General features: G+C 45.3%; 1 protein-coding gene across 1 annotated transcript; it reads left to right on the forward strand.

Moving 5' to 3' along the window:
- The first annotated feature begins 1,280 nt into the window (after window positions 1–1,280).
- si:ch211-199g17.9 (SYCE1 domain-containing protein) lies at window positions 1,281–12,113 on the forward strand. Its single transcript, XM_020050117.2, has 9 exons — window positions 1,281–1,296; window positions 1,402–1,467; window positions 1,627–1,701; window positions 9,752–9,799; window positions 10,102–10,156; window positions 10,909–10,998; window positions 11,101–11,164; window positions 11,329–11,395; window positions 11,493–12,113. The coding sequence occupies exons 1-9, from the start codon at window positions 1,287–1,289 to the stop codon at window positions 11,582–11,584; spliced, it is 567 nt and encodes a 188-aa protein (XP_019905676.1). The 5' UTR covers window positions 1,281–1,286; the 3' UTR covers window positions 11,585–12,113.
- Window positions 12,114–13,648: the final 1,535 nt, after the last annotated feature.

The raw sequence follows: 13,648 nt of genomic DNA on the forward strand, positions 1-13,648 counted from the left end.
GCCCTCTGTGGAATCTGTTTGACACCTGTGTCTTAAAGGGTTATTACACTGGTCTACTACTGGACTGAAAACGCTGCAAGTTAATTGACAGTTCAACTGTGTAATATAATCTATTGAATCAGGTTATTCAGATTTAAGGTTGAAATCCTGTGTGGAAAATATAGTTTTATTACTTATTATAGTACTTTGTTCTTTCCAAATTCCTGTTTTTCTGTTTACCTGATGCACAATGAATAACCATAGCTATGTCTTCCATGGTCATTGTGTTTTCCTACTGTGTATCGAGGCACATTGTAATGTGCAAGGCTCCTCGTTTTGGTCAGTTTGAGGAAGACTAGGCCTTGGGCCCAGTAGAAACCATTAGAAGTCTTTCTTTTGGTAGAACACGTTAATAGCAGCGCTGGTGCTCCTGCTCCTTGTATCGTGAAAGTGAACAGGACTCAATTCCTTACTGGCAGAGCTAAGTTAGCAGAACCATGTATTGGAACATACCCCAACTGTCCTGCATGATTTTTGACCATGTTGTCTGGGTAACCAACATTCTATGATTACCTATGTCTTCTAGGTCTATGTCTATATTCGACTGATGGAAGTAATCCATACAATTTGGAAAGCTATATATAAATGGGACAAGCATTAGCTGGAGTCCACATCAATTCCAGATACATTTCTGCATTTACACGGGAAAGTTTCTTTTGATCTTTTCCTAATCAGATCAGCTAAGAATAAGTTTGATGTGATTGGACAAAAGATGACTGGGACAATGTTAGCAATGCTTTTGCTTGGTGTACGTTAGCTTACAAAATGAGATACATGCTGTTTTTAAATTCTGTAACGTTCTATTGAAAGGGACCAATTCAGTGATTTAAAGATGTAACTGGGAGAACAAAAACAATCCTTGCAGCATTATTCACAATGCGCGTGAGAAACGCTGACTTGTCTGGCGCCAATTTTAAACGGTCCCGAAGAAGGAAGCAGTTGTCCTGACTGAGAGTTTGTCTCTGGTTTTTACTTTTTTGTCTTTAGCAGGGCAAAAGCTGTCATAATAATGGGCGTGCGTATAGGTCAGTGGTCATTTGTGAGATATTTAAGAAGTTGGTTTTTTATCGAACTTGATAAAAAAAAATATATTTAACTATAACAAGCTAGCAGAAATCAGAGCTAGCCTTTTAACCCCGTTAAACGTGTAAAAGTGTACTGTGTTAGCTGTAAGTGGTCTCTTTTGTATACAAACTTTCGTCTTTATAGGTTCATCTTTTAACGTTGAGGATATCCTTAGACCTTCTATGAACGATGGTAACATTAACCTAACTTTCTAATAGTCTGATTTAATTGATCACGTTGCTCAGAAAATTATGTTTTCATAACATAAGCCAAGCTGACCGTTGTTTTGTGTTTTAGGTTGGCATGAACATGTGGAACCTAAGGTTGAGCAGCTAACAAATAAACTAAGAAGGCTGCAACAAGGTTTTCATTACCCTCCCATACAAATTGATCATGTAGTCTTTACTATTCTTCTAATATGTAGAACATTTTAAAAATAAAGAAATACCCTTGAATGAAGAGGTGTGTCCAAACTTATGACTGGTACTTTATGTTGTACATGTGGTTTGTGTTTTCTTTAAGGTAAGCAAGCTCTGGGTGAAGAGGTAAAAGAGGTGCAGTCACTCAGAGACTCTCTTCAGGAAGAACTTGATGCCTGTAAGAAAACCCTGAAGAAATCCCGTCTTCAGTTCTTGTGCTTTATAATATTAGCTACAACCATTGTTCATTATTCTATTGCTTTGTTTGCATAATTACTTATCCACATGCTATCTCTTCCACGTTCACCCATCCATGATCTTCAATTAGAGAAAAGCATACTTCAACGACAGTGTTATTGTGTAAAGTACAAAAACAGTTTTTAAAAATGTGGTTAAAGGGGCTTACAAACCGGAACCGGCAACCGCCGACCGAAACGCCTCGTTTTTATTAATCATCGGTGGCAATTAGGGCGGTACGCAAAGAGGCAAACATGTTGAGCGATTTTCTGGGGATCAAGTCACTGTGATGTCATTCACGTTTTGGTCAACATCTACTCTGACTTGACATATCAGTTCGCCAAGTATGTTAATATTATAATTTCAGTTAGTAATATGTACAACTAAACTGAATGTGAAATATCGGTTTGGTACATGTTGTGATCCAATGAATATAGTCTAGTTTAACCGCGCACGTAACTTTTTTGTGTGTGGAATTGTAAACTCCGATTTTCCCCCGGAACGGACCTTGGAGCCGTAACTATAGCAACCGAAGTAGCCTAGCACATTTGATGCAACATAGTAAACATGGCAAATGACAAGTGCTGAAGTCTAACACTTCCCCGAGTTGGTTTGATGGAAAGGAGAATAACACACCAGGGGTCAGGTCAATACCAATTCCGTATCATCCGTTTATTACAGAAGCTTCTGGAGACAGAGTGTCGCCCCACAATGTCTGAATATCAGCAGTATCACAAATACTATTTATACTATGAATACACCTAGAAAGCCAAGCGTGTGCGTCCTTCGACCTGTTAGGTTCTGTGTCTCCTGTGTGTACGTGCAGCCCAACCATCATCTTGCCCTTTGTGGTTTCTGTCTTGTCTATTCTTAATCCATCCCTGCCCAGACAATGTGCATGTGTTAGTTATCTGTCCTCTTCTGTTTCCTGTTAGTCTGACACCCGGGCTTAGTCTGCTCTTCGACCCCAGCATCAGCTTTCAATTTCAGCTTATGCTACATACATTCAATATCTTGCTTTAATGCTCATAACAGTTTTAAAGCTTGTACATTCAGTGTATCCACAATTCCCCCTTTTGATCTCTCCTCAGAGAGATCACCCCAATTCTCCAAGCTCCAGTTCCCCTGGGTCGTGCTGTTCCAGTGGAGGCATCAGCATCCCTGGTGATGGTCCTGGAGCCTTCTCTGTGGCTGTAGAGATCACTCTCATGGCGAGCCCTCTTATGCATAGGATACAACAACACCCATAAGTCACCAATATAGCACAAAATGTAGCAAGCGATAAAAGAACAGACATTATCAAACCTTTCCACTGGCCGAACATGGAGGTCATCCATTCCTCCAGCGGGTTGTCTATCCCAGAATGCTGTATGCGACCCCTTAACATAGTCCAATTCAATGCCCCCAAATTTCCTCAAGCAGGTGTCCTCAGGTGGGGTCGCGAACCTCTTCGCTGGGGGAATGAAGACCCGATCCCAACCTGGGAAACCTGTAGCAACATACAACACCCATATCATTATTCCACCAACGCCCATGTACCACTTCATCCTGTCATCATCCTCCTACCCCTTTCTCTGTAACCCTGTCATCTTGGTACGAGTGGTAGGAGCCACTCTGTGTCCTATACCCCCTTTTGTTACAGTATTCTTCAGTTCCTTCCCCTAAAAGTATATTCCCCTGGCACCATCCTTTGTCTCCTTCTCTTGCTCGTAGTCCCGCAGTATCCTGGGGTCCGCTCCGGGCACCGGTCCGGCTGGTTTTGGTCCTCCTTCCATCCACACTGGGGCGAGCTCCTTCCCGGTTTGCATGTTTTAGGCCCAATAGGCTCTCTACCTTCTGTAAGTCTTAAAGTGATTCCGACCTGTCTGACCTGATTTTCTCCAGGAAGCCGTGTCTGGGAATGTACTGGTTTATTAAACACTTGATTACTGTCTGGCTGTCCTCCTTTCTTGCCGGCCAGGCCTCTGGGCACCCTGTAAACACATCCACACACACCAACAGATACCGGCAACCCCGTACTGGATTCCCCATGTCTGCGTAATCTATCACTATCTCTTGTCCAGGTCTCGTCGTCATGGGGAACGCCCCCATCTCAGGTTTAATCGTTGGTTTCGGATTGTGATGGGTGCAAATGGTGCACGTCTTAGTGTAGATACGTACCATGTCAACCATGAAAGGATGCCACCAGTGGCACAGATTTCTTAGCATCTGCGCCGGCCCCACATGCCCTAACCCATGGGCTTCTGCATACTTGTCGCCCCGCATGGCCGGTGGCAATATGACTTTGCCTTCTGGCCCCCTCCAGACCCCCTGTGTTTCTGTAGCTCCCCTCTGTTGCCAAATTGTTTTCTCCTGTGGGGACGCCCCCTTTTGGTGTTTAACTAGTTCGTCTCTCTCTGGGCCTTCCCCCCACCTGTCTTCCTACTCTGCTCTTACCATCATTACACGCGGGGTGTATCCTGCTGCCTGTTTCGCTGCTGTGTCTGCCGCTCGATTTCCCTGAGCTACTACGCTATTTGAGTTATCGTGTCCCTTGCATTTTATGATTGCTACCTTTTCGGGCAGCTCCAGGGCCTCGGCTAGCTCTCTCATCTCTGCCTTGTGTTTAATCGGTTTGTCCCCTGCTGTCCTAAACCCGGCTTTTAACCACTGTCCTAGCTCCACGCGCCTGCCGCGTATGCCAAACCTGTGTAGATGTTTACCCGCTTCCCTTTGGCCTGCCTAAGTGCCTCTATCACTGCTCTCACTTCTGATCTCTGAGCTGACTGCAGCCCCTGGAGCCTTTCTCTTTTCACTGTGACTAAACCCTCTGGTGTTTGTTTCACTACCGCAAACGCCGCCCTCAGCCCATCTTGTTTGTGTCTGAAAGAACACCCATCGGTGAAGAGGTCCTCTGTCCCTTTGAGGGGTTCTGCCTCCAGATCGGTTTGTGTCTTACTGTCCCTCACTACCTCTTGCGTGCACTCATGTGGCAGCCCCGTCCCCATCCGGTCTGCCATGTTTATCCCCTCATGTGTGAAATTTGGAGCTCCGAGATTTTTGCGGAGGTGTTGTTGCCTGAGGGAAGTCATGGTGAACATCTGTGAGTTTACATACACCACTACACTGTGTGTTGTGAGTATCTGAAGTTGATGTCCCATCACTATGTGTGCGCATTTTGAATGAGTCTCGCCACCCCCGCGGCATGCTGTGTGCAGGTGGGGTGCTTTTTTTCGGTTTTGTCAAGTCCTACGCTGATGTACATGAGGATGTGCCTATCGCCCCCTTTTTTCTGAAACAGGACCCTGTTCATGACTTGCCCTGTTTCAGAAACATCTAGAAAAAAGGTTTTTGTGTAGTCTGGAATTGCCAGATCGGCTGCGGTCGCTAGTTGTTGTTTTAGCAGAATGAAGGCCTGGTCAGCCGGGCAAGTCCAATTGAATGTGGCTTTATGTTTACGCATTCCCTGCTCTTTAACTAGCGCTCTGAGTGGCTCTGTGAGCCCTGAGTAGTTTGGGATGTAATTGTGACTATACCCCGTGAGCCCCAGGAATGATAGCATTTCCTGAAGGGTTGTGGGTTTGGGATGGTGGAGGATGGTTGTGCGGTGTGCCGGTGAAAGCCCCGCTCCCTTATGCGAGATAACTCTGCCCAGAAAGGAGACCTGTGTTCTTACCAGCTGTAGCTTTTCTTTCGACACCTTGAACCCTTTCTCAGCCAGTCTGGTGAGGACCATCATTGTGGCATGGATGCAGGTTGCCTCCGTCGGGGCCGCCAGTAACAGGTCATCTACGTACTGGACCAAAGTCACCCCTATCGGAAGCGAGCATCCCTGTAGCGCTTCCCTCAATACCTGGTTGAATAGGCCAGTGAAAAGTGCGAACCCCTGTGGTAGTCTCATGTATCGCCATTGCCGCCCCCTATGTGTAAACGAGAAGATGTCTCGGAGATCCTCTGCTAGTGGGAGACAGAAAAAAGTGTTAGCCAGGTCAATGCAGGTGAAGCATTTTTGATCAGGGGTCAAATTAGTGAGTGCTAAATACGGGTTAGGTACCGGTATGGTGGGTGTGAGTAAAATGTTGTTAATAGCTCTGAGATCATGGGCCATACGGTATTTCCCCGTCCCTTTCTTTTCAACTGGGAGGATAGGCGTGTTCCATGCGGAACACGACTCCTCCAACACCCCTGTGGGCCACAAGCCGTTCAATGTCACATCCAGCCCTTCCTCCGCCTCTGGTTTGTGTGGGTATTGAGGCAGCCATATGGGCTCTCCCGGTCTGATTTTAAAGGTGACCGGTGGGCAATCGGTGAGCCCCACGTCCCCAACTCATTGAGTCTTGCCGTGGCTGCAGGGTGATCCATCCTTTCCCTCCCATTATCCCAAGTTATCTCCCTTCGTTCTAAATATACCCAATCGGTCCCTGGTGCATGTCTTACAGCTGGGTGAGTACCATACGTTTGGCACCTGAGTGGGTGTCCAATCAGTGCATTCGACCGCCCTTTTAACCATGGGCCCCAGGTCTTTCGCTTGGTGTTTAGGATGCAGGGCCAGTGACACATGCGGGACGGACTCCTCCGCCATCATGTGCCACTGTTCCTGCTCGTCAGTCAATTGTACATCTGCCGCTACCCCTTCCGGGCCTACATATATGAATTTAGACCCGATCTGCCACGTGTCCCCACACACTGCATCCCCAAACCCCTCTCTATACACCTCGTCACCCTGCCGATCATAAAATAGGGTTACGTGAGGGGGGTCTGGCGGGGGGAAAGTACGGCTCGAGAAGAGAGATCCACGGCCTCCACTTGAAGTACTGTGACAAAATGCCCTGTTTGTCCGGCTTTTCGCCCTTCACTGGCTGGTGGACTACTGGCTTTGATGGACTACTGGCTTTCCGTCTGGTCTCGGGCCCGCACACCGCCGACATCCCATTCGGTAACGTGACAGTTAGTCCATCTGGAGAACATAAAATAGTAGCCCCCAGTTTTATTAGTAAGTCTCTTCCCAATAAGTTCACTGGTGTGTTTGCCGACACCACATACGGATGGCTGAGGGCCTGTTTACCCAGTATCGTTTTAAGGGGAAACGTCACTGGCAACGTCTGTCCCACCCCTTCAAACCCCACAACCTCCACTGTCTTGGAGGATAGTAGTCCTGAGGCGGGAGGGGCGGTGATGGTGGAAAAAGTGGCACCTGTGTCGACCAGAAAGGAAAAGTCCCTCCCGTCGACATTCAGGGACAGCATTGGGTCTGCCTTTCCCCCGCTGTCCCCTCCCCTCCCTGTGGACCGTCATTCCTGGTCCCACCCACCCTTATAAGAGAGCGGGTACTGGCCAGGTGCACTAGGTGGTGGGACGGCGTGTGGGTTGGGAACTGGAGCTGCCCCTGGGTTCGGGTATCCTCTGCCTCTTCCGGCGTTCTGTGGGCACTCCCTTGACCAGTGGTTCGGGTCCCCACACCTAAAACAGGCTCCGTATGGGACTTGGGCTCCCGGGGCCCCTCTGCCTCTATCCCGCCCTCTCCCCCTACCGTAACCTCCCCTCGGAGTCCCTGGTCGATAGGGCGCGGTGAATGCCCCCCGGCAAACATGAGGTTGGGGAGCCCATGGGGGAACAGGGTATAAATCGGGTGTGTCTGGCTCCTCTGAGCCCAGGGCCGCCATCTGCTTATGTTTCTTTTTACACTCGTTTGCCTTTACTTTGAAATCCCGTAGCTGTAAGCGCAACAACCTCTCTTTCAGGTAATCTATTTGTTTCTCTTTTTCTGACTCCTCGTCCTTAGCTCTCTGCAGATGGTGTACTACATGTACTACATGCCTTTCCCGTACGTGTGACTCGCTCCAAGGCAAGTCTGGATTTGCCTCTTTTATTTTCTCTGGTAGTCCCTCTAACACTGCCCTTCTAAACCACTCCTGCTGCATACCTCCCTTCCCCGGATGGTGCCCTGTGTGTTTGGCCCATGTTTCTTTGCATTCTTCCAGATTCTGTCTAGGGTGTTGATCTGTTTCCCAGGGTAACTTAGGTACCGGGGCCCCAGCTGTTAATGGGAATCGTTCCCTCAAGGCTGCGTCTATGCGTCCGACCACCTGACCGAAAGGGGTGTCGTCAGGGTTCCGCCTAGTGGCGGCCCCTTTTTCTATCTCAGTCATATCCTGGGCGGACATGGCTCGGGCGGCTACTGCCCTCCAGTCCCCCAGTGCCAACGTTTGACTGGCTGTGAGTTTGTCAAATTGTGCCAACCACAGTCCACCTACCTCTCCCATCAGGGGTAATTTATCTACCAGTGCCTGTACGTCTCCCAGCCCCAGTGGTTTGTACCGTGCCTCGCCGCCTCCCACTCTAAAAAAAGGCAGCTGTAACCCAGCGCCGCTACCTTTGCCTGCTTGTGATCGTGTGTACATTTTTGTCTTTTGAGCCGATTCTACTGCGTCGTGGTGTAGTTTTTGTTCTGGTGGGGGCGAACGCGGAGGACGGTCTACATCTACGTCTCCCTCCCCCCAGTCTCTACTGCTGTCTGAGTCGGTGTCTGAGTCTGCCCATCTCGCTACTGCTTTCCCCGTGAGTACCATCTGTCCCTTGTGTGAATTTCCCTTTTTCTTCTTCCCATCAGACCCCGACTCTGTGTCCTTGTCTAACCAGCCTTTGCCACTGCCCGACTTCTTCCTCCTAACTCCTTTCACCTCATCCTGTTTCTCCAAAACCGTCTCCTGTACCTCTCTCTGTTTTTTCTCTCCTACTTTCTTCGCTTTCTTACTCCTCTCCTCATACCTCCCGCACTCTCTCTCTGCTCTTGCCTTAAACGGCCTCACTTCCTCCTCAGTGTCTGTCTCGCTCTCTGACTTTGCCTTTCTACTTAACTTCTTCTTTTCTTTCTTTCCCCACCCATCATCATCCAACTCTCTCTCAAATTCCCCGTTCATTTCCTTAATATTGTCTATCTGTCGTGTGAAACGTTAACTCACTCGTTATATTCGAAGTGTCCCTATCTCCTCGGGCCTTTAACCCAACTGATTGTCGAGACTCTAGCTCACAATCTCCACCTCCCCGTCGAGAAGTGGTGGGGGGTAGTCAACCCCAGAACAATTACCGTCCCGCACGACCTCCTGAATTTAAACCAGTCCACCTATGTTCTTCACAGGTTCACAATTTGGTTCACAGCCAATACGCAGATTTAGATATAACAGGCTCTGCTTACCTTTCTGATGCGCCGGCGCTGGAACCTGTGAATACCGTGTAGGTTAGCTGGACCGGATCGAATTCCTTCTCCTTTATTCCAACCCAGACGAACCGCCAAAATTGTTGAAGTCTAACACTTCCCCGAGTTGGTTTGATGGAAAGGAGAATAACACACCAGGAGTCAGGGCAATACCAATTCCGTATCATCCGTTTATAACAGAAGCTTCTGGAGACAGAGTGTCGCCCCACAATGTCTGCATATCAGCAGTATCACAAATACTATTTATACTACGAATTCACCTAGCCCAGACTATGTGCATGTGTTAGTTATCTGTCCTCTTCTGTTTCTTGTTAATCTGACATCCGGGCTTAGTCTGCTCTTCTACCCCAGCAAAAGCCTAAATAAGATTTTCTGTTTTCTACTTGCAACTTTCAGTTTCAGCTTATGCCACATACATTCAATATCTTGCTTTAATGCTCACAACAGTTTGACAGCTTTATACATTCAGTGTATCCACACAAGCCAAACTTTTATGTGCCTTCCTTCGTTTAGGGAATTATGCCGAATTTCGTTTTGTTACTATATCATTCTTAGACGTTGTGTAATTTAACTCCGGGTACTCTGACACCATAAAAAATGTCCATTGTTGCGATAGAGCAACCGAGACAAAAGCACGATCTCTGATTGGCTATCGTCCAGCGGCAAGAGGCAAACGTTGAACTTGGTGGAGTAGGCAGCGTTTGCCGGTTCCGGTGTGTAAGCCCCATAAGTGGTCTTTGTTTTCTAGTAGTCTTGAAGTCTACAGAATTGGTTACAACAGTATTCTTTTCCCTAGTACAAACAGAAGCCTACCAACTAGAGGCATTTCACAAAGAGAAAGAAGGTACAACGATAACATGCAAAACAATTCTTAGAAATACGTTAGTAAAATACATTTGTATTGATGTAATGATAAAGGTAGACTTTCTGGATTCTTATACATTGACATCATGGTAACAGCCATGCTTTGAAAGTATACAGACCCTCTTCTTTGGTTAACTCAATTAGTTTATAACTTATGCACAATTGTTTACAACACATTCATGCACATACTATCATAATCATTACACTCTGTTTCCTTCTATTCCTTTCTTTCAGTGGACAGTTTTGTCTATTTAAATTTCATTATGATTATTTTTACCGTAGAGTTGTGCAGGATCCTGCAGTTTCAATGTGAGGAGATAGAGCAGGACTCTACCAGGTAGGCAGTTACACCTGCCTAGTAACACATACCTTCACATCTATTCGCAAACATCGTTTTAGTCAAATAGTCAGCTTCCGGACCACATAAACAGATTATATCTTCAGATCAGAAGCTAGGTGGCAGCATAGGTTCATGTTAAACGGATAATATCTTCAGATCAGAAGGTAGGTGGCAGCATATGTTCATGTTAAAGCAGGCCTCTTTTCTATTCAGAATGAGTTTAAAGAACTTGATTTTCAATGGTTCCCCTTATTGAAAGAAGTACATAGGCCAAAATAAACGGATTAAAATTACATCTACTTACATGCCCCCATTACCGCCATAGAATTGTTACTAGCGTTGGCCTAAGTTAACTGATACTAGTAATGACTATTTATATAAAATTTAACCTGAACCATCTAAAATCAATTTAAAATAAAACATTTCAATGCTTTATTTTAAAAAGGTGACCCCATGCAGTGTTTGAATCATAGTTGTATCCAGGGTTGGTTTCAGACAATAGTTGCCTTTTGCAACTGCTTGTTGTAGGTTGGATGCCCGCAGGCTCAATAGTGGTTGTTGTTTGGTGAATGCATTCTCCATTAAGAGCGTCAGTGCTTGCGAATGCTTCCTGGTTGAACAAACCAGGGTGATTAGAACCAGAATTGTTTGGCAAGATGTGCTATTCAGTACACCTTAAAAAAAGGTGGTAGAAAGCATATCGGAGGTGCAGACATTAAGTTTAATGTATGTAAGTGTCCTGTCCACAGGCAAAAGCAGCTAAACAGGAGAAGTAAGGACCTGATAGAACTGTACAGATGTCAGATACAAGAGACCAAACTCAGACACAGGAAACAAAGGTTACTACATTGAATATTGATGGAGGGGGAGGGAACAGAATGTGGGCTTTAACTAACACCTGCATAAAATCAGACCATTGTGTTCCTTATTTTTTCTGACAGGATGAAGTTTGAAAACCAGCTCCAACAGCTGATCGAGCAGCATAAGAACCTGCACTCTCTATTTGTGAGTTTTCTGCTCTCCTGTGGGAAATCCTTGAATCTCAATAGCTGTTAAAAAAAAAAAGAAGGAAAAAAAAGAAAATGGCATGAACTGAGCATGCGAATAAGCTTCAGTTTTATCTATCCAGTCCAGTCCAGTTTTCAGACCATTTTGTCTCCTCTCGTTAGAGCCCAGACAGACTGCCGTCTGAAATAGAGAATGTTACAAACAGCAAGTTTCAGCTGCTGAAGGCTGGTAAGAAACTCTACATGTGATGGACTTCAACATGAGCCATTTAACACCACCTGGTGTGTTAACTGTGGCGTGTGCGTGTGGGCATCTATGTTTATAGAGCAGCAGAAGTTGTCTCAGCTCTGCCATCTAGAAGAGAAGCTGGATGAGGCCAGGAGTCGGACTGAGACGACTGACACACACACAGGTTGAACCCTGGGCCACTGTGTACATCATAGCTAAAGATACTTTAATGGCTTATAGTTACAGATAGTTCCATAGTTTGTAGGTGTGTAGCAAAGTTATGATTGTTCTTAACTTTGCGCATATATAATGATTGTTCTTCTACTTTATGATATTTTGTGTTGTATTCCCCTTTATTATCACTTATTTATTTTCTGCTGCTCAGATTGCTTTTAAATAGAGGCCGTTGGTGATGTGTTTGAGGTTTCAGAGTCTCACACTGAGTGACAGACAATAACACAAATGATCGACAGACTGTTCTGGTAACAGTAACCTACTGTAGTTATGAAGGCCTTATTGGAAACACTTGGATATTTTTAACCAACAGAAGAACAATTTAAGATAGGGATTCAAATGTATCAAGTTTGGGTGTAGTTTCAGTCACCTTAAGGTTAGGGAAATGCGTAACGATAACAATTAGAATACTGATCATTTCCCGTTGGTCCAACTGGCTGGGAAACGTTTAAAAACCACTGTATGCCCTTTTGTTTACTGTAAATTTCTCTGAATTAGAGTGTCATCTAAATTAAAATAAAGTAATATTTAAATGTGTACAACCGGTTGGTGGTGACTAACCTTTACAAGAATTACACTTCACAATAAATACACTAATTAAAGCATATTCCATCTGACACATTGCTGTCTAATGCTGTAGAACCTGCTGAGAAACAGAGGTCTCTATCTGAATGTAACTACACCTGACACACACATATCTGCCACACAGACACATCCTGATCTCCCACATACGCACCTTTCCCTGATGCACGCACATGCAATGCATACCTGTGAGCTGTTTCTACAGGCACGTCTGATGAGGTACTTTTAAAAATTGCCTGAAATGTAATCAGTTGTCACTACTGGCACGTTACAGTACTAAGGTGTTGTATGTCGGAGAAAGGGGAATAGAATTTTCCCTGATACTGGTGCAATAACCTTTCTGGTTCCTTCATACTGCTGTGGGAGTGTGTCAGGTTTCTTGTGTCTTGTCTCTTATATTATGCAGGCACTCACAACCCCTCAGAGGGCAACACTGAGGTAGTCAACACAGATGTCTTACTAAAAGCAATGGATGTGGTCTCTCATCAGTGTTGGACACACACACACACACACACAGCATGCTGACATGCTACTGCCTACCTCTACTCCACACAGTGAGGTGAGGGACAGCCTTGCACCACACTATGTGAATGTGTGGTTGACCTTAAAGTGTGTTTGGGCTAAAGCAAGTCACTTGATATGCAGGTGTGACATTACAGCGGGCAAAATGCATTCTGGGAAAGCTAACTAGGAGGGTACTATTCATGTTTCCCCAAGTGCATTCATAGCGGTTACGGTATCTAACCAGTAATTTAAACATTGCCAAATCAAATCCCCTAGCTGGCAAACTGAAGTTAAAATATGTAATTTTGTTCTTGAGCAAGACAGTTAACATTAAATCATCCTGTACAGTTACACTGAAAGATATATTCTGCTATTAACATAAATGTATGAATGTCTGGGTGCATTGAGGGGTTTTACATCAACGTATAACCTTTTCGCCAATGCCCCATTCTCTGAATTAAAGGCTTGAGGTTGATCATTGTCTTCTGCTTTAAATAGGATTTCTCTCAAACCCCTGATCCACCTAATCCACTGATCCCATCCCACTCTCTCAAGAGCCCCAGGTTACATTTCAGTGTGATCCATGCCAGGGTTTATTTTCTTCCCAGCATAATGCCCTGACCTGTGGCTTTGTTCTGTTGCTGCATTCATTACCAAGTTGGGAAATTACCAGTTGTGAACTCATAAATGCCAGTTGCTAACCCGACCAGTAGAGTCAACCAAACAGCTATAACACTTGAAAACAAACAATGTAGAGTTCCAAAACCAAATCCATGAATATATTTTTAAGTAATGTATTGTTGTTGAATATAACTGACAAAAATAAAATTTCGTGTTATTTCCCAATAGTTTATAGCAGAGGTTCTCATGTGGGAGAAGTCAGTACTCAGACATGCTTTGAAAAGTCAGAATTATAGACAAGTTTCCCACTTA

This window comes from Esox lucius, chromosome 10 (assembly GCF_011004845.1).
Source record: "Esox lucius isolate fEsoLuc1 chromosome 10, fEsoLuc1.pri, whole genome shotgun sequence".
In the NCBI taxonomy this organism is placed as follows: domain Eukaryota; kingdom Metazoa; phylum Chordata; class Actinopteri; order Esociformes; family Esocidae; genus Esox; species Esox lucius.